Consider the following 20,967-nt stretch of genomic DNA (forward strand, 5'->3'; position numbering starts at 1 on the left):
GCATTTATGGAATAAGCCTTAACTAAACATGGGCATAGTGTTGTATTATTTGATTTCCTATTTTATCCCTGATATGTAAACAAGAAAATAGAAATGAATGAAGGCATAAACCACGTGAGAGATTTAAAACATTATTAGATATTTTTGAAAATAAAATGACCATATAGTACACTATAAAATTTTCTGTTTGAAAGTTTGGTACAGGAAGCCGAAATGTTAATCCACCAAAGAATAGATAAGTTTGATATCACATTTTTGTCACACTACATTCCATTAGCTAAAAAATAGATGGTAGAATATACCGCATTTATGATAAATGTCAACAATAAATATAAAACTGGAGTTTTCATTTAAAAACATGCTAACTCTAAAATGAACAATTTATTTTCTTTTTTCCCAGACCACTTCTATATATTTGAGGCATCCTTTCATTCTTTCAATCAAAAAAGTATTCATTGAGAATGTATTTCATAGGTACTGATATAGACAACTACATAGAGTGTTGACAAACCAAATGTGTGTCTTATCCTCAATATAGATCCGTACAGTATAGTGAAACAATAATTCATGTTAATAATATTAAGAATGATGCCAGCACAATTTGTGTGATGTGAATGACATATTCCATAAATGTAAGGTTAAATTTCTGGTTAAATGAAGGGATAAGATTTAATTGGAGTGCTCTTCCCTCCCCCAATACTTAATGATAAAATTTCAAATAACATATCATCATTGCTTTTTGTCTTGGTGAATAAGGCTTATGGACTAGATTAGAATTCAGTCTCATCCTTTGATAATTAAGGCTCCTGAAACACCTTAAGGTCATCTGTCTGACAATAACTTATTATGCAGAATATGCCATTTGCCAATAAGAAATATGTAAGTTATAAATACAGTATTTCTTACATACAAGCAACTGCTCCCCTAGGACATGCCTCTGAGCTGTGTTGTTAGAACTGCTCTTCTCTCCCAGATGACCAGCATTAATCTATTGCCCTGGTCTTTAGCCTTATACACCATCTTCACCGTAAAACAAGAAATATTGTCTTCTGGATATTCTCTCTCTGACATACATAAAACTAAGCTGACAAATATTCTACTCCTGAACTGCAACAACCAATCAATGACTGATTTCTCTTACAGAGAAATGCATAGCTTAAATAGGTATCATAATAACTATTACAAAGATTACCCCTGAAAGTTCTTTATTTTACCGGAATCCCTATACCAACATTACTTGTTCTGTGTCAAAAAAGACCAATTTTTTTTTTTGAGACGGAGTCTCACTCTGTAGCCCAGGCTGGAGTGCAGTGGGTCACCTCCGCTCATTGCAACCTCCACCTTCTAAGTCCCATTCAAGCAATTCTCCTGACTCAGCCTCCCGAGTAGCTGGCATTACAGGCACATGCCACCATGACCAGCTAATTTTTATATGTTTAGTAGAGACGGGGTTTCACCATGTTGGCCAGGCTGGTCCTGACCTCATGTTCTGCCCACCTCAGCCTCCCAAAGTGCTGGGATTACAGGCGTGAGCCACTGCACCCAACCCAAAAAAACAATTTTTTTTAAACTCTGTAAGTATAAATTCAATTTGACTATTGTATAACAAAACTCATAATGCTCAAGAAAGAAATGAAATTTTACAATGTATTGTAATTTTAAAGATGATATAATAATCATGGTAACAAATTCAAGATAAATATTTCTAAAGTTAATAGAAGATTAAAAATAGTATGTAAATTAACATGAAAAAATTATCTTACAGAAAACATTATTCATAACATAACTCTAGAAATGACTTTTGCACAATTATAAAAAGAGTTCTTTAAATCTTTCAGTAAGGTACTTTAGAAGAGTATTAAAATTTCCTATACAAGAAAAATATAATTCTAAATATTTTACTTTATATCCACCATGTTCCATATATGATTTCAGAGTCATTAGCATTTTAAAAATATTATCACCAAAGACTTAAAAAATAAAAACTGTATTTCCTAAAATCATAACTAAGATCCTAAATATGGGTGTGAACCTTGCATTACAAAGTTTTAGGCTCTAGTCCTGTTTTGTTACAAATGTAATACATATTCATTGAGATAAATAAATACCCACCACTACTCATTGCCCCAAGGCAACACAAACGCATTTACCTAACCAATCTCCTACCTCTGACCCTGAGTCCTTCCTGAGGTCGTGAGAAAAGATATATTTAGAAAGTACTACTTATATTTTCTATAAAGGGATCATTTAAAAACTCTGAACAAGTCCAAGTTACTAAGATTCAAATGGTAACCAGAATTTTCTGGGACACATGCTTGTTTTTCTATCACTATCAATTATAGAAAGTGGCATTAAAGACTACAAATCTGTATTTGACAGCAATAGCAAGTAAAATTAATATCAGTTTTACCCAATGTCTATGGGAAAACTATCCCTAAGGACTGAAGAAGAGCACACTTAAATTTTACTTTTAAAAACTTTGTTTTTAATATTACCTGGCCCAGTCCATGCTGAATGACCATCAGTAAGTATAAGAACAAAACCAGACTCCAGTGTTTTCTCCCAAGATACCTGTAGATAATGAGTTACATTGGGTTCGGAAGCAAGATGGATTCTGCTTATTTTTCTCTCCATTTCTTAATACCTGTAACAGGATAATAAATTAATATTTTTAAAAGAAACTGTAACTCAAATAATGATGTTTTCTCTATCAGCCTCTCAGCTATACAAACACCGGAAATAAGAAAATAAGCAAAACAAAAAAACACATAATAGAGTCAACCATTAAATTCAGTAAATCATAGTTTTCTTCAATATTAATTCACAATTTTTACAGATGAGAAAAACAGAGGTCCATAAATGGAAAATGATTTGTCCAAGTAATGGAGATAAAAACTATCATCTCGACAATTTGAAGAGTAAACTTTACCATTTCGTTTCCCCAGATTCAACAGCCTCTTTTTCTACCACAAAAGAAATGGTTGCAAGAACTTGTGAGAATGACCTGGAAGTGATCTCACCGCTGAAATATTACAGTAATTAGAAAGGATAAAATTGGCCAAGTATCTTAGTCTCTGTCTGGAGAGACTGTGTGGAATGAAAAAGTTGAGTAAGCATAATTCAATGGGGAAAAAAAAAATCTCAGAACCCAACAGCTGACAGTATCCAGTCATGCCTTGTCTAAGATAGAGATGTCCAGGTTCAATGACTGAAACACCCCCGATCCACTGAGACAGAAGCACCCTGTAATAGAGATGAATTGCATCAAATTATCACAGCCTGAGGCCAATAAATGTTTTTGCTTTTTTAAGTTTTGTATTGAAGTATTATATATAGACAGAAAAGTATATATATCAAAAGTACAAAAGTACAACTCAATGAATTTTACACTTGAACAAATCCATGTAAGCAGTACATACATCAAGAAGCAGAACATTATTGCCCCAAAATTCACTCTCACACTCCGTCCTCTCTAGTGACTGACATCTCCAAATAACCACTATCCTATCTTCTAACAGAAATGATGGCTTTGAATATTTCTGTACTTTATGTAAATATAAATATACGGCATGTTCTATTTTGTGCCTGGCTTCTTTTGCTCAACATTAGGTTTGAGAGATTCATTCATACTGTGTGTTACAGTGATAGATGATTTTCAGGGCAGTATAGTATTCTATTATATAATTATTAAAAAGGTTATTTATTCATTCTACTAGTGATAGGCATCTGGGTACCTTCCAGGTTTTGACTATTACAAATAGTGCTGCCAGAAACATTATGGCAAATATATATGCATTTCTGTTGGGTATACACCTAAGACTAAAATCATTGGATCAGAGGATAAGGACATGTTCAGTTTTGGTACTACACAGCAAATATTTTTCTAAAAGGGTTGTACCAGTTTACAATTGGTGTATGAGAATTTTGATTACTGCACATTCCTGCAAACATTTTCCATGGTTTTCATGTTAGCCAAATTTTTACTTCATATAATAAAGAACAAAATAAGAATTAGGAGTACAGAATATAGTATCAGAAGTTAGAGTTAGAAGGGAGTCAGATCCAAGATTACCATCATCCATTTGTTAAGCACTCTGCAACTACACAAGAACTTTATTGCTTGAACAAACAGAAATACATAATACAAAAATTTTAAAAATCTAATCTCATCCTTCCCAAAACAAACTATGTTCATCTGAACATTTCCCTCTGTCTTTATCTACAGACACACATGTTTAAATAAATCTTATAAATAGATATTGTTTCATATTCCATTTTAGACATACACATTATATGGAAAAAACACCTTTTTTCATGGTGGCACAGAGTTTTACACCTAGCATTCTTAGTGACTAAAAAATAATCCATTAAGCACCATAATTAATGGAAGTATGTTGACATATATATCAGCTCTATCTTTACTGGAACCCTATGAATACAGCAACTAACAAGATTCTCATTACATGAATAAAAAAACAGAAGTAAAGTTTAATACCCAAGATCACACACTAAGTGGTGGTGCAAGGACTCAAATCCACCACCTGCTCTTCTCACTAAGGCACTTTGCTTGTCAGTAGGAATGGGAAGTCTAGTAGGTCTAAAGTTAAGAAAAACCAGGCTTCTAAGAGACAGGTTCCTAAAATTACCAGATAAAGAAACAGGGTTAGACGATGAAAGAGGTACGCTTAGGGAGCTTCTGCCTTGTGACAGGCATTGCCAGATAAGGAGCTGTTGTTTTAAGACTACTCTAAAAGAAAACTAAGACTTTTATTTCCAGTCCCCCATGGTAATTAACCAAGCTCATATTCTGCAATCACATGAGGCGTGTGGAAAACAAAATAGCCAGTTCCGATTCTGGATTAAGTTACAAAAAAATGTTTCCAACTCTGATCTCCTATGCCTTATTGCTGATTTCTGGATATGTCTGCCGAGGATCTGAAAAGGCTATGCTGTCCCAAAGATGGCTTTCCACAAATGCTTGTCCTTGGATTTATTTAAAATTATTTCAAACCTGTCACCCATGAATTCTACCCAATTTTCCTAGTAATATCAGTAGGGCCATACAGATTAAGCCTAAATCCTCTTACATACAACAGGCCTCTTCTCAAGACTATACATTTGCAGTCAATTAAAACAGTTCTTATAATATGATTTTTGATGCCCTCACTGCTTTGATTAATTTCCAAAAATTCACTACAGTTAATCTCTGCCACGCAAAGCATAGTTCACTGAATCCCAACTGATACTCTAGCTGTTCTATAAATAATAAAAAAATAGACAAAGACTATTACTTCATCCTAAATAGTGTACTTTTATAATTTCAAGGAAATACCATATTCAGTTTTAATTATTGTTTTTAATGACAGTGAGAGTGATAGGGGTTGGGTTGAGGGTATTTTGTTGTTTTTGGCAGCTACAACATTCTAAAAACTTTTATTTGAGTTTAATCAATAACAACTAAACCATGTTTAGCTGTTTTTCTACATATGTTATTATTAAGTCACATTTGCTCTATCCTTTAATTTTTGATGATGTTGTCTGATGTGTTTGCAGGGGTTCAATTTTATGTTTTATATTGGCTTGTTAAGGTTACATTGAATAGTAATTCTGTTCCTGAGACCCAACATATTTATAATCTCTCTCTGATGTTGTCATCCAGAAATCTGATAAACCTCTTCTTCCTAGTATTCAAATCATATGCATAAAATGTGGAGCAGAACAATCTCAGGCATAGACCTGTATAGGCTGCCATTAGAAACACCCTCAAGTAGACATCAATCATCAATACCACATGGATACACCACTTTATATTTTCAAGTCACAAAAATGTAAGGAGAATTCTTGGCAACATCTATCTACTCTACCAGTCTATCAATGCTATCTAAAAGAACAACAACAACGAAAAAGAAATTAAAACTGTTAAGTGATCCCACCTTTATTTATAACAATTATTGGTTCTTTTTCTTTTAATCCAAAAGCAATTAATCCGGTAAATCACTCTAGAATCTTGTCCAGATTGACTTCAAGTTTATCAGACTGTAAAATGACACATATTATTTAGTTCAAGCTGATACCTATATTTGTTCTAATACTGTAACATCTAATACTGTAAAACTGATTTTGTGAGCTTCAGTAAAAGATGCTTATACTGTAGAAGCTAATAAAACTAGAGAAAAAACATAAAAATTATAAATATGCAAAGAGAAAACATTATAAAAAGTCAGAATCAGGAACAAAGCATAAACTTCTAACATGAAAACTTTAAAACTATTATTTAATCACATAGCATGAATGTCTTACTAGATGATCCTTTTTAAAAGACATTATAAAGTCACACTTGTAACCCCATCATTATGCATATAAAAATTTTGGATATATTTAAATTTTTAGGCTTGATATCATAATTACTGAAAAAATTATTTTTAAATATTCCATTTAGTCAAATCTTTTTCATATAATTAGGTCCTTTGCCTGGATGTGCCTAATTCTGAAATGCTTTATCCATTTGTGAATATTTTCTTCAGATCAATTGGTCAATATACTTAACGGGCAGTAAATTATTTACATGCTCTGTAATCCTTAAATTTGAAAATTACTGGAAAATCTGTGTTACCATTTTTCTATGCCAATCATTAAAAAATACATACATTGTAAGGCTTAGGTAATTCTAATTGGCTCAAAATCCACAATTTTCAGGGTGAGGTACATGGGAGGGTATAGGAACTACTTATGGCATAGCATTTTTTGCCTCTATAGTATTTCCATACAAACATACACAGATGCACACAAACTTATACAGATTATTTTTTCTTAAACTTATCTTAAGAACCATGGCTATTGCTACCATTAATATAATTTTGTGAAAGGAAAATACAGCACTTACAATTACTGTGAAATAGCGATTGGTTTCACTGCTTCTTGTAAAACCATATTTGAACCAAGTGACAAATTTCTAATTATAGAGAAAATTTTGTTTAAAATTCAATATTCCAGATGCCTGTCAGTAACTCCTACTTTGACAATGATATAAAGAGCTTTAGTCTCAATTGTTAAAAAGACATCTGGGGATCAGTTTTAAGAACATCTTTGAATTATTCATGTTTCAAATATTTTCCAATTTTCTAATTCTAGGTATTTGTGACAAAATTACATGATTTTACTTTAAAGATTCTATTATTTAGTAAACTCAGATTTGAAACGTCGGAGACTTGTGAACCATGTTTAATCAATTAACCTATTAATAGCCCATAAGTGACAACACAGTATCCTATAAATACCTTGTGCCTCAGTAGCCTCAGAAATGTTCTTTGTATCAGATAAGTCTTAATTTCCTGATAATATACTATTTGAACCAGTTTTGAAAGCACTACATTCTTTCACTTACTGAGATCACTCGCTTACGAAATATCAAATACAAAACATCTAATAAGAGTCACCCATGGAAACAGAAAAAAAAGATGACTTGGAATGTCTTTTAAGATTCAGTTGGAACAAACGATCTCTTTGCTTTCACCATTTCTGTAAATGGGAATAGTCAGCCATAGTTTTTTGCCCCAAGACTACTGGAAGAAAGGGGGTGGAATCCTCTTCAGAGGGACTGAATGATTAGGGATATGAGAAAGCCTATGTTTTGTTTTCTAAGGACACTAAAGGTCACATTAGTATCAGCACCTCTCCCAGCCAGAGCCAAGGATCTAAGACAAGCCTGCAGGTGGAAACAGTTGGGTCCCACCCCAATTTGTACATCAGTAGCTTTATTGAGAGTTCAGAACAGTTGAGAATTGAGAAGCTTATCTTTAGTACTTTGTGTCTTTGATACTTGGCCTCTCTCTTAGAAGAGAAATAAGTTGTTGGCTGGTATGCAATTGATGTGATCTAAGGGTCTGAACAAATACCATTCACAGTTGCTTCTGAATAAACAAGACGCTTTTTAAATTAGTTTACAAAGAATTTTGTATGCCCTTTTGGATGCTGATAGGAGCAGTGCAGAAGCCAACTCTCTTAGGTCAGCTCAAGTTAGTTACAACACTATATCATTGATAACACTATTTTGAACTTGAGCTTCTTTTATTTTCCTTTATAGTAAATTATGGCTTCCTTTTAAGCTGCTTGGGCTGCAGGTGTTCAAACTTCTGCAGCTCTGCCAAAGAGTTGTACTTTACAGATCAGAAAGTGCTAAATGCATGTCTCTAATGAAGCAATTAACTTAAGTGCCCCCTTGTTGAGAAAAGTAGGCTGATACCTAAATCGAGTTCAGAATAAAGATTAGCACACAGCATATGCTGTTAATAGTCTCTAATTAAATTCCTGTTTACATTATTTTGTTTGACCTTATTATTTTTATTCTTAAAGAATGAAAAGAAAGAAAATGTAAATTGCAAACCAAAAGTATGGTCACAGATTGTTTTAAAGTCTTATCACGTTATAAAATTCAAAGACAGGAACATACATAATTGCTAGAAAAAAGGAAAGAAAGGTTTATGCAACTACCACTAAGCTATTCACTTCTGAGACAAACATAACACAACAATTTAGGAAAACTAAGTGCAAATAAAAGGACTATTTCTTGTTTAGTATTTTTTAAAGCCATTGACTATTTACATTTTACTGTTTTATCAGAATTCTGATTTCCCACATTAAAGATTACTTTGTACTTAATAATTTATTCCTAGCATTTTCATCATTAATAGCCTGCCAACTTGCTGGTTGGTGTTACCAAAGGGTAAATTAAGATTTTTTTTTTTTTAAATGACCACAAAGTCAATTTGCCTTTAAATTTCCAAAGCAATTAAAACAAAAATACCAAGCAACACTTCTACATAAAAAGTGCTTTCCTAAAATATTGTTTTCAAGTTAGATTTTCTCTAAACATCAAGTTTATAAAATTCACAGGATTACTAAATACCCTTCTAATCACATGAGAATTAACTTCATTTTAATAATTTTGAAAGTAAAGTAACCACCCATCCAGGTATTCCTGGTATTTTCCTAACGTTCAAATGAAGTCCCAAGACCTGGGAAATCTCTCAAACCCAGGCAAACCACAGTGGTTGGTCACCATAAGGTGGTAAAATACAGTTACAACTGCTAACATAATCTTATTCAAAAACTTGTAATATACAGCTGATGTACGAGGAAGACATTAAATTAATCTGATGCTTTAGGAATAGAGCATTAGTAGTATAAAATAAGTCTAAAAAATAAGGCATCTCTGTTAAGGTCATAGCCCATTTTTAATTACCTCTCACGACTGTGGAATGCCAGTTGCTGCCATTCCAAATATCATATTACTGCTCATTTCCTCTGCTTATCTTTTATAAACATCATTAATAATCATTAGTTTCAGTGATAAATGTAAATTTCACTTCCTCTACTTTCCTACTCTAACCCTATAAAGTAGGTATTAAAAAGCAATAAAATGACCTAATGCATGACAAATTTCCCACATACTATTTAATACCTAGCTCCAAAGTGCCCTTAAAATTGGACCCTAAGTTCCAAGACTATAACTTCCTTCATATTCATCAAATGGCCACTTTTGATTACAAATAAACTTGGCAGAAAGGATGAGAGTATACTTATCATTTTGGAAACTTTCTAGACTGTCACAAGAACACTTCAGTTCTAATTGCAGCATCATGTGAGAATGACACTTAACAGAACTGAAGAGGAGATAAGATAGTACCTGAAATACAGCATTAACTAAGCAGCAGTCTTTTTTCCACAAGAACTTAGTAATTATGATTTCCTAAGTCTCAAAATTTTTGACACCTCTCATATTTCAATTCCAAAAGAGTGAGGGTGCTCCTATGAAACATCACCAATTAATCATATATACAGTCTTTTCTATTTAAAAAAAAAAAAAAGTGTTTTTCAGAACTGAAATGTAACTAAAAGCACTTGTATAATAAAGGAGTAAAACTTACAATGTACTTTTTCCCCAACTCACAAACCCATCATTTACTTAAAACTGTACCATTTATCTGCCTATTTCTTAATGGCAAACAAAAGGACAAATGATAAGATTGGGGAACTTAGTCTGAAAAAGAAAAAAAAAAAAAACAAAACTATAACATACCCTCAAATTCAACAATACAAACATTTTTAGAAACTTCATAAAATTACCAACATTTCACAATTTTCAATGTATAAAAATGACAATTTCATTCAATTCAAATAATAGTAACAGTTAAAATTACACATAAGGACTTATATTCCTAATTGGATGAGTGATTCTATATTTATTTCCCAGGCTGCAGTTTCTCAGTCTAAGCTACTTTTGACCACATCCCTGAATACATTTTGGACAACACTGATGAGAGGAAGATCCAAAGTATAAGCAAGACTCTATTCTCTGTTACCTTGGTTTATACATTCTCAAAGTGGACTGAAATTTGTACCTAAAATTCAAGTCAGCCTCTATTCTCTCTTGTAAGGGTACAAGTTCTAATACCTCCAGGGGCCATGCAGATCAGGAGTGAGGCCATATGCATCCATTGTATGAGGAATGGGGACTACGGGGAAACTAGAAATTACAAGTACCATATAAAGTGGTAGCTATTACTCATGGCAAAGCAGATTGTTATCATGGGTAAGTACTGGTCCTTAGCATTCTGTTATTCAGATTATTCAAGAAACTGACAAATCCCTATTTTTATACAGAAGTCAACTGGCTTTTAATTATTGGCTCATTTTTTTTCAAAACACTGAGTATAATGTTTCCAAAATTGTAAATATACACCTAAAATAAGAATTCTGCACCCATCCACAGACAAAAATCCCATTGTAGGAGTCTTGGGATTTAGGTAGAAGGTTGTAAAACCCCAGTGGAGCCCAAGGCTTAGGAAGGTCATTTTGAGGGCACAAACTTGCACCGAGACACACAGATTGGGCTCCTGGGTTTAAACTCAGAAACAATTTTGTTCCCCAAACAGCTTGTTCAGACCCCTTTAGCTTTTGCAACCAAAACCATCTGCCAAGGAGTCCTGGAGGAATTATACACCCAAGTGCAGCATAAAGGGTGGTCAGCCCACCAACATCAGTCTTGGCAGTCTACCCAAAAGTCACCCTGTAATTCAGCTACAGCCCCGCTCATTTGTGGTCCACTTTATTACTGTTCACACAAAAATCCACAGAAACACCCATCTTAGCCACTAGGACAGGACTGCCACCCTCTATCCCAAAGCAGATCCCAAGGGGGACTGTTCTTGTCTACAGCACCTTTCTGCTGCAGCCCAGGAAATACTCTGCCCATGGAGGGAACTGCCGAGAGACTCACATATCTGAATCATGAAGGCAGGCTTACCAGCCTCCATCCCACAGCAGATACTGATAGGGCTCAGTCTCAGCTCCAACTCCGCTCGACCACATCAAGGGAACTATCCCACCTATGCAAAGAACTTCCTGGATTCGTGTAAGTCTGAGCCACTGGGACAGGTGTGTCTACCTACATCCCACAGCAGATCCTGGAAGGGCTCAGTCTTGGTTCCAATCCACTTGTGGAGAACTATCTTGCCTAGGGAGGGAACTGCTGAAAAAAAGCATCCGTCTTAGTAATGCCAGAATAGGCTCGCCAGCTCCTGTCCCACAGCAGATTGTGAAGGGGCCCAGTCTCAGCTCTAGCCCCTCTCACTACAATTAGAGAACTATCCTGAAAGTACAAATGTCTGCTAGGAGACTCATGATCTGCACACTGGGACAGACTTGTTAGCCTCCAATCCACAGCAGATCCTAAAGCAGACCTGGTTAGCTACAGCCTCTCTCTGCTGGAGTCCAAGCATAATCCTGCCTACATAGAAAACTACTAGAAGACTAGCCAGTTTGAGTGATTGGGACAGGCTTGCCAGCCTCCACCCTACAACAGATCCTCAGCAAATTCTGACAACAAGCCGGCACTTGTTCTGACATAGGAGGGGGTTTAACCAGAGTAGCCCCCAGCCTCAAAGCCTACCTTCCTGCCCCACTGAGCATTTCCAATAAGCATTTTTATGCTCCATTGAGCATAAAAACTGGTCCATCCATCCCAATCCACTTAACCTCAAGGACCCTCCTGCAACCCTGTCCAACTGCTGAACTCAAAGTTATTTGAGTTTGACCAAGCCTGATCAGAGGCAATTTCTGTGCCCATTCAGCAGCTCAGCCTAATTGCAGAGCTCAGATAGTGGTCCTGTCAGATAAGAAGACCTATGTAGCTACCCAAAAAAATTCATAGCAAAGGTAGCAGGCCAGCTTTCTGGAAAACCTAAAAGCAAGCTGTATCTACTAAGGGTCACTACTAGCTGACTCCTCCATAAGTATAAGCTAGAATAAATAGTAAAGTTCTATCTCTGCCAAAGAACATCTGTAAAAGTTGGAAAAGGTCGTTGTCTCCAAAAATGTGGTTGTTTCCACAAATGTGCAAACACCAACACAAGGACACAGGATTACAAAGACTCAGAAAATCATGACACCTCCAAAAGAAGTGAATAAAGCTCTAGCAATTCATCTCAAAGAAAATGAAATCTATAAAATAGTAAAACAAACAAACAAAAGAATTCAGAATAATCCTTATTAAAAAGTTAAATCGGCAGTGCATGGTGGCTCGCACCTGTAGTTCCAGCAACTAAGGAGGCTGAGGCTGGAAGATTGCCTGTGTCCAGGAATTCAAGGCTACAGTGAACTATGATCTTGCCACTGTACTCCAGCCTCCAGCCTAGGAGATAGAGTGAAATCTTGACTCTTTAAAAAAAATTTTTTTCATTAACTATAAGAATATACAAATAAAAAATTAAAATTTGAAAACAATAAATGAACAAAATGAAAAGTTTGACAAAGAAATAGAACCAATTAAAAAAAAAAAAAAACAGAAATCCAGAAGATGAAGAATACAATGACTTAACTGAAAAATGAAGTAGAAAGCTTGAACAGCTGCCTTGAGGAAGCTGAAAATACAAAATATAAACAAAACTAAGCTTTTTAAATAAAAATAAACAAAACTGACAAACCTTCAGCTAGACTAACCAAGAGAAGAAGATAAAAGACTCAAAATCAGAAATAAAAGAGAATACATTCCAACTGGCATCACAGAAATACAAAGGATTTTAAGAGGCTATTATAAACAATTATATGGCAAAAAAAAAAAAACGAATACCTAGAGGAAATGAATAAATTTCTAGATACATACAACCTACCAAGACTGAATCATGAAGAAACAGAAAATCTGAACTGAACAATAGCAAGAGAGTTTTTAGTCACAATAAAGTCTTCCACCAACAAAAAGCCCCAAACCTGACAGCTTCACTGCTGACTTCTGCAAAACATTTCAAGAACTAGTATCAATTTTCTACAAACTATTCCTGAAAAATCAAAAAGGACAGAGTACTTCCGAACTCTTTTTTTTTTTTTTTTTTTTGAGACAGAGTCTCACACTGTTGCCCAGGCTGTAGTGCAGTGGTGCAATCTCAACTCACTGCAATCTCCATCTCTTGGGTTCAAGCAATTCTCCTGCCTCAGCCTCCCAAGCAGCTGGGATTACAGGCATGCGCCACCAGGCCCAGCTAATTTTTTTGTATTTTTAGTAGAGACAGGGTTTCACTGTGTTGGCCCAGATGGTCTTGATAACCTGACCTCATGATCTGCCTGCCTCGGCCTCCCAAAGCGCTGGGATTACAGGTGTGAGCCACCAAGCCCAGCTTCATAAAAGCCACCAAACTCCTTTTATGAAGCCAGCATTACTCTAATCCCAAAGCCAGAAAAGAACATCCCAAGAAAAGAAAACTACAGGTCAATATCCTTGAAGATCAAAGATAAAAAAATCCTCAACAAAATATTAGCAAACCAAATTCTACAACACATTAAAAGGATCTTTCACAATGATCAAGAGGATTTATCTGTGGTAATCAAAGAAAGTTCAAATATGCAAATCAATAAATATGATGCACCACATTAACAGAATGAAGGAAGAAAATAATTAGGAATACATTAACCAAGGTGAAATACCTAGACACTTGTAACTCTAAAACATTAATGAAAGAAATGGAAGAAAGACACAAATAAACAGAAAGATAGCCCATATTCATGGACTGAAAGAATATTGTTAAAATATCTGTATTAGCCAAAGTGATTTAAGATTCAATGCAATCTCTATCAAAATTGCAACAATATTTTTCTCATAGATGTAGAAAAAAGAATACTAAAATTTATATAAAAACACAAATACACGCAACACCACTGAATAGTCAAGGCAATCATAATCAAAAAGAACAAAGCATTCAAACTCTACTACAAAGGGGTAGTAATTAAAACAGCATAGTAATGTTTTATTTTTATAAACAGACACATTTATGCCTATTATAAATAGGCAAAACAAATAGATACAGTGACCAATGGAACAGAATAAAGAGTCGAAGAAAACACTCACATATCTATAGTCAATCGATCCTTGACAAAGGCGTAAAGAATATATAATGAGAAAAGGACAATCTTGTCAATAAATGATGTTGAGAAAACTAGATAGCCATATGAAATTGGACCCTTATCTCATACCACATGCAAATATCAACTCTAAACGGAGTTTACGACTTAAAGATTTCAACACGATACCTAAAACTATAAAACTACAAGTAAGAAATAGGGGGAAATTATACATCATTGGTCTGGGCAATGATTTTTGTTTGTTTTTCAGATTTGACATTAAAAGCATAGGAAACAAAAGCAAAGATAGACAAATGGGATTACACCAAACTAGAAAGCTTCTGCACATCAAAGGAAACAATTAGCAGAGTCAAGGGACAACATACAGAATGAAGAAAATATTTGTAGTCCACACATCTGATAAGGGGCTAATATCCAAAATATAAGAGGAAATCAAACAGCTCTACAAAAACAAAACAGATAATCCAATAAAAACGTGAGCTATTGATCTGAATGGATATTTCTCAAAAGAAGACATCAGAATGACAGACACTTGAAAAAATGCTCACCATCACTAATCATTAGGGAGACAGAAATTAAAATCACAATTAGATATCACCTCCTAGGCCGGGCGCGGTGGCTCAAGCCTGTAATCCCAGCACTTTGGGAGGCCGAGGTGGGTGGATCACGAGGTCAAGAGATCAAGACCATCCTGGTCAACATGGTGAAACCCCGTCTCTACTAAAAGTACAAAAAATTAGCTGGGCATGGTGGCGCGTGCATGTAGTCCCAGCTACTCAGGAGGCTGAGGCAGGAGAATTGCCTGAACCCAGGAGGCGGAGGTTGCGGTGAGCCGAGATTACGCCATTGCGCTCCAGCCTGGGTAACAAGAGCAAAACTCCGTCTCAAAAAAAAAAAAAAAAAAAGATATCACCTCCTATCAGTGAGAATGGCCATTATCAACAAACAACAAACATTTGCAAGAAGGTAGAGAAAAGGGAACCCTTGTACACTGTTGATAGGAATATAAATTAGTATAACCATTATGGGAAACAGTATGGAGGAGCCTCAAAAAACTAAAAACAGAATTACCATATGATTCAGCAATCCCGCTTCTGAGTATTTACCTGAAAGTTTTAAAATCAGAATGTGGAAGAGACATCTGTATTCCCATATTCACAGCAGCACTAGACAATCGTCAAGTTATGGAATAAATCTAAATGTCTATCAGAGGATAAATGAATACAAAAAATACATATACACACAATATATATATGTATTCAAACTTTAAAAAATAAAAATAATTTTGTAATTTGGGATAAGACAGATGGAATTGGAGGACATACCCTAAGTGAAATAAGCCAGGCACAGAAAGACAAATGCCACATGTTCTCACTTGTATGTAGAATCTAAATTAATTGAACTCACAGAAGTAGAGAGTAGAATGGTGGCTAACAGAGGCTGAATGATAGGGGAATGGGCAGTTGATATGGTTTGGCTCTGTGTTCCCATCCAAATCTCATCTAGAATTGTAATCCCCAGGTGTTGAGGAAGGGACCCAGGACCTGGTGGGGGGTGATTAGATCACGGGACAATTTCCCCCATGCTGATACATAATAGAGAGTGAGTTATCACAAGAGCTAATGGTTTTAAAAGTGTTTGGCAGTTCCCATTTCACTCTTCTCTCTCACCTGCCACCACGTAAGATGTGCCTGCTTTCCCTTCCACCATGATTGTCAGTTTTTTGAGGCCTCCATACCCATGCAGAACAGTCAGTCAATTAAATCTCTTTTCCTTAGGCAGCTTCTCATAGCAGTGTGAAAATAGGCTAATACAACAGTCAAAGAGTATAAAGCCTCAGTTATATACGAGAAATGTCTGACTTTTTTATTTTAGATCACCTGTACAGCATGAGGGACATAGCTAATAATTGAGTACTGTACATTTTAATATTGCTATGAATAAATGTCTAATGCTCTCATCAAAAAAACTATTAAATACTTGAAGGGATATATATGTTAATTAGCTTAATTTAATCATTCTACATTATATTCAAAATCATATCACTTTGTACCCCATAAATATAAATAACCCTATGATAAATAATATAAATAAATAAAATTTAACAATGGAAAAATGCTGAGTATGTGTGATATTATAAGAAATAAGTTTGAACTTTGTCCAGTGCTCCTCCCACAGAGTTGGCAAAACCCTTGAAATTGCCTGAGTGATAGGAATGTTTTTGTTATTCATAAGGAACTGCTTTCAATTACACCTGAGTTTATAATAATGAAGTGATTTAGAGTAAGTCCTCTGGACAGCCTCAGGATGGAGCTGGTCACCAGAAACACCAAGTCATTAGTAGGCTGGGATTTTCAGACCCTCCTCCCTACCCTCCACTCCTCACATGTTCCCAGAAGAGGAGATTGAGCTCTATAAAAATTCAGATTGGGAGGTGTATAAGTCCGTTTTCATGCTGCTGATAAAGACATACTGAGACTCAGTAATTTATACCAGAAAGAGAGTTGAATGGACTTACAGTTCCACATTGCTGAGGAGGCCTCACAATAGTGGCAGAAGGCAAGGAGGAGCAATTCATGTCTTACATGTATGGCAGCAGGCAAAGAGAGAGCGCTTGTGCAGGGAAACCCCCCCCCCCTTTATAAAACCATCACATCTTGTGATACTTATTCATTATCATGATAAAAGCATGGGAAAGATCTGCCCCCATGATTCAATTACCTCCCACTGGGTCTCTCCCACAACACGTGGGAATTCAATATGAAATTTGGGTGGGGACACATCCAAACCAAATCAGGAGGCTTAGGACGGAGGATCACTGGAGCCCAGGAATTTGAAGTTACAGTGAGCTATAATTATACTAGCTACACTCCAACCTGGGTGACAAAGTGAAACCCTGTCTCAAAAAACAAAACTCTTAAACAAGGAGATGTGAACAGCTTCCTGTTTGGTGCACACATTATGGTGCTGAAAGGTGGCATGCCCACAGAAGGGCATTGAAGGCCTGTTCCCCTGCCCCCGTACCTTTCCCTATGTGTCCTGTCTCATTTGGCTATTCCTAAGTTGTATCTTTTGTACTAAACCAGTAAAGGTAAGGAAAGTGTCTTTCAATTTCTGTGAGCCATTATAACAAATCATCAAACCTGAGGAATGGTATCATGGGAAACCTTAATTTATAGCTGGTTGGTCAAAAGTACAGTTGACTCAGGACTTGTGACTGGCATCTGAAGTGAGGGCAATTTTGTGGGACTAAACCCATGAACCTGTGGGATCTGACACTAACCCTAGATAGATGGTGTTTGAATGAGATTGAATTGTTGAACACCCACTTGGTGTTAGAGAACTGGAGTTCTGACTAGCCTCCAAGGACCTCAAGTCAGTTATCTTATTACCCCACTGGGGGAAAAAAAGAGGGTTTAATATAGGAAGGATATTGCAATAATGATGCTCAGCATATTCTCTGCCAGTTCTCCTGATGGAAAGGGCCTGGAGATGAATTATACAATCAGCAGAAAGCTCAGCTAGTGACTGTTTGAAATGGAACTTTGACAATTTCAAAATTCTACTACCATTCTGTTAGATTCTCATGTGGTAGCCTCTCCAACATTCGAATGAAGCAAGCAACAAAATTAATCCAGACTAGAAGTCATCTGTTATTAACGTATCAAAATTTAGGAGGCTGTATTTTTACAAGTGTACTGTCTGACAGCACTTAGTTACCTGCAAAACTGGCACTACCTCTAGTCAGGCAGCAGTGAAACAAGGCCACACAGTTAAAAAAAAAAAAAAAAATCTTTAAATTACCTTATTGATCAGAAAGACTAATCTATTGGTGGCCTCTTTATGGCTACAACTTAACATCAATTTTAAAGCAAAATCTTAAACAGGTTGTCAGACTTCTTCAAAGGATTCTGAAATAGCATTAAATCAAACATGTTCCTGCCTATAAAGTACAATGAAGCGAAAATGAAGTCAAGCCATCAACAATCTTCAAATTTCAGAACAATCAAGAATGATTATCTTATTAGAAAGAAGTTGGAAATGTTATGTGCATCAACAATCTTCAAACTACAGAACTATCAAGAATAATTTTCTCCACTTTGGGAAGCCAAGGTGGGTAGATCATGAGGTGAAGAAATCAAGGCCATCCTGGCCAACATGGTGAAACCCCGTCTCTATTAAAAATACAAAAAATTAGCCGGATGTGGTGGCACATGCCTATAATCCCAACTACTTGGGAGGCTGAGACAGGAGAATTGCTTGAACCCAGCAGGCGGAGGGAGGTTGCAGTGAGCCGAGAATGCACCATTGCACTCCAGCCTGGGCAACAAGAGCGAAACTCCATCTCAAAAAAAAAAAAAAAAAAAAAGAATAATTTTCTCATTAGGGAAAAGTTGGCAATGTTACATGTCTTAAAAAAAACTTATTATTTTTAATGAAATACTTCCCCAAAAGAATTAATGAAATGTTTATTAACAGATGAAGCCACACTACTTTGCGCAAGAGAAGCAATTTTGCACTGCAAAATGTAAAAAGCTGATCTGAAAAGCCATTCAAAGTTGTTAGTTTCAGAGTCACTTAATATGTTTTTTAAATTTCCCATTAAGTTCAAATCATGAACTGAAATCAATCTGCAGATCATCAGTTGTAAAATTCCACTCCATCCACCAATCATTCATTAAGAAAGCACAAGGTGCAAACTTTGTGTTCAAAAAGAACCCCAGCAGATCAAGAGAAAAAAAAATGATGATACCTTCTCTCCAGAAACTTTTTAGCCACATAGAACATGACAATACAGAGTTTTATATAAATTATAATTAAACTTTTTGTTATAAAAATAATTATAAGTAAATATATACAGGGTAGTATGTAATTTTGCTACAGCAGAATTAAAGTACTAATAAAATAATGACAAGATATGTCAAATACATGCTAAATGACATATGAAGATGCCACATTTTCTAAGATAAAAAAAATTACAGGACCAATATAAACAAAAATAAGAGGTATAAGAGAAGGTTTGCATGAGGAATGCAACGTTCAAAAAATGAAATACCAACAATCTACTAGTAGATTCACCAGTAGCAACAATGTTACAATTCCAATACCTTGAAAATTATCTTTCCTTAACAATTGAAATGCATATTACTAAATTCAGTTCTGCCTGCATGAATATTCCACTTTGGCCAAGGTACAGGAATGCCCAATGAAACATCAGAAATACAAAATATGCAGAAAAATGCCAACTGAGGTACATGCTTTTGATTATAACAAGGCACAAGGCATGTAGCTCCAAATTAAAGAAGAGATATACACCAAAATAAATTACTAAATTTCCATAAATAAGGTTGTTTTAAATTTTTTGTATATTTTAGTATGACATCTTGCTTGCTGAAACAATGACCATGGTATGATTGGGATAATTTTTTTTTTTTTTTGATACAGGGTCTCACTCTGTCACCTTGACTGGAGTGCAGTGGTGCAATCTCGGCTCACTGCAACCTCCACCTCCCAGGCTCAAGCGATTCTCCTGCCTCAGCCTCCTGAGTACCTGGAATTACAGGCAAGCAAACCATGCCCAGCTAATTTTTGTATTTTAGGTAGTGATGGAGTTTCACCACATCGGCCAGGCTGGTCTCAAACTCCTGACCTCAAATGATCCACCCAACTCGGCCTCCCAAACTGCTGGGATTACAAGTGTGAGCCACTGTGCCTGGCCGACCGCACAAATTGTATAGGGCCGTTGTTATTTAGAAATGCCTTTTTTTTTTTTTTTTTGAGACAGGGTCTCACTCTGTCAGCCAGGCTGGAGTGCAGTGGCGCAATCTCAACTAACAATCTCTGCCTCCTGTGTTCAAGCAATTCTCATGCCTCAGCCTCCCAAGTAGCTGGGATTACAGGCACATGCCACCACACCCAGCTAACTTCTGTATTTTTGGTAGAGATGGGGTTTTGCCATGTTGGCCAGGTTGGACATGAACAACTATCCTTAGGTGATCCACCCTCCACAGTCTCCCAAAGTGCTGGGATTATGGGAGTGAGCCACCATGCCTGGCCTAGAAGAGCCTGATTTTTTATGTAAACCTTGTATAGAGGTTATACATAACAGAGGTATCTATTTAGCTGATGGCCAAAAAAATTCAACCAAGTTAGAACGTTCCAGAACATGACCATCATAGTTAGGCTGTTAGGTGAGAACATTCGGTTCAGGTATGTCTGATTTAATATCTAAAGGATTTCTTTGACTCTGGACAAAATGAGAAAGAGAGACAATCAGCCAATGTCTTAGAAAACTGTTTTTGAAAAAAAAAAAAAATTGATAAAAAGTGAAAAATTAAATTAAGACACATATACAGTTGATCCTTGAACAACTGAAGGTTTGTTCTGTGTGGGTCCACTTATACACAAAATTTTTTCAATAAAAGTTATGCCAAGTGTGTCTGCCTCTCCTGCCTCCTCATCCACCTCCTTTACCTTTGCCACCCCTGCCAACTATAACGATAGCAAAATCAATACTTTTTATCCTCCTCCTCACCAGGTAGCTCAACATGAAGA

The 20,967-nt window shown here is 35.8% G+C and overlaps 1 protein-coding gene across 2 annotated transcripts in view; it reads right to left on the reverse strand.

Moving 5' to 3' along the window:
* Positions 1 to 20,967, reverse strand: part of XRCC4 (X-ray repair cross complementing 4) — a 276,417-nt gene that overhangs the window by 246,217 nt on the left and 9,233 nt on the right. Inside the window, exons 1-2 of one of the 2 annotated variants that reach the window (XM_032276758.1) lie at positions 5,934 to 5,958; positions 2,496 to 2,644 (exon numbers count right to left, since the gene is read on the reverse strand). In XM_032276758.1, the coding sequence (XP_032132649.1) occupies positions 2,496 to 2,634 (139 nt within the window). In that variant the 5' untranslated portion in view covers positions 2,635 to 2,644; positions 5,934 to 5,958. Of the gene's footprint in view, positions 1 to 2,495; positions 2,645 to 5,933; positions 5,959 to 20,967 lie in introns of those variants that run through there. The other variant, XM_032276749.1, reaches the window with a different exon arrangement.

This window comes from Sapajus apella, unplaced genomic scaffold (genome assembly GCF_009761245.1).
Source record: "Sapajus apella isolate SASKATOON/1434 unplaced genomic scaffold, GSC_monkey_1.0 scaffold1, whole genome shotgun sequence".
NCBI classification, from domain to species: Eukaryota; Metazoa; Chordata; class Mammalia; order Primates; family Cebidae; genus Sapajus; species Sapajus apella.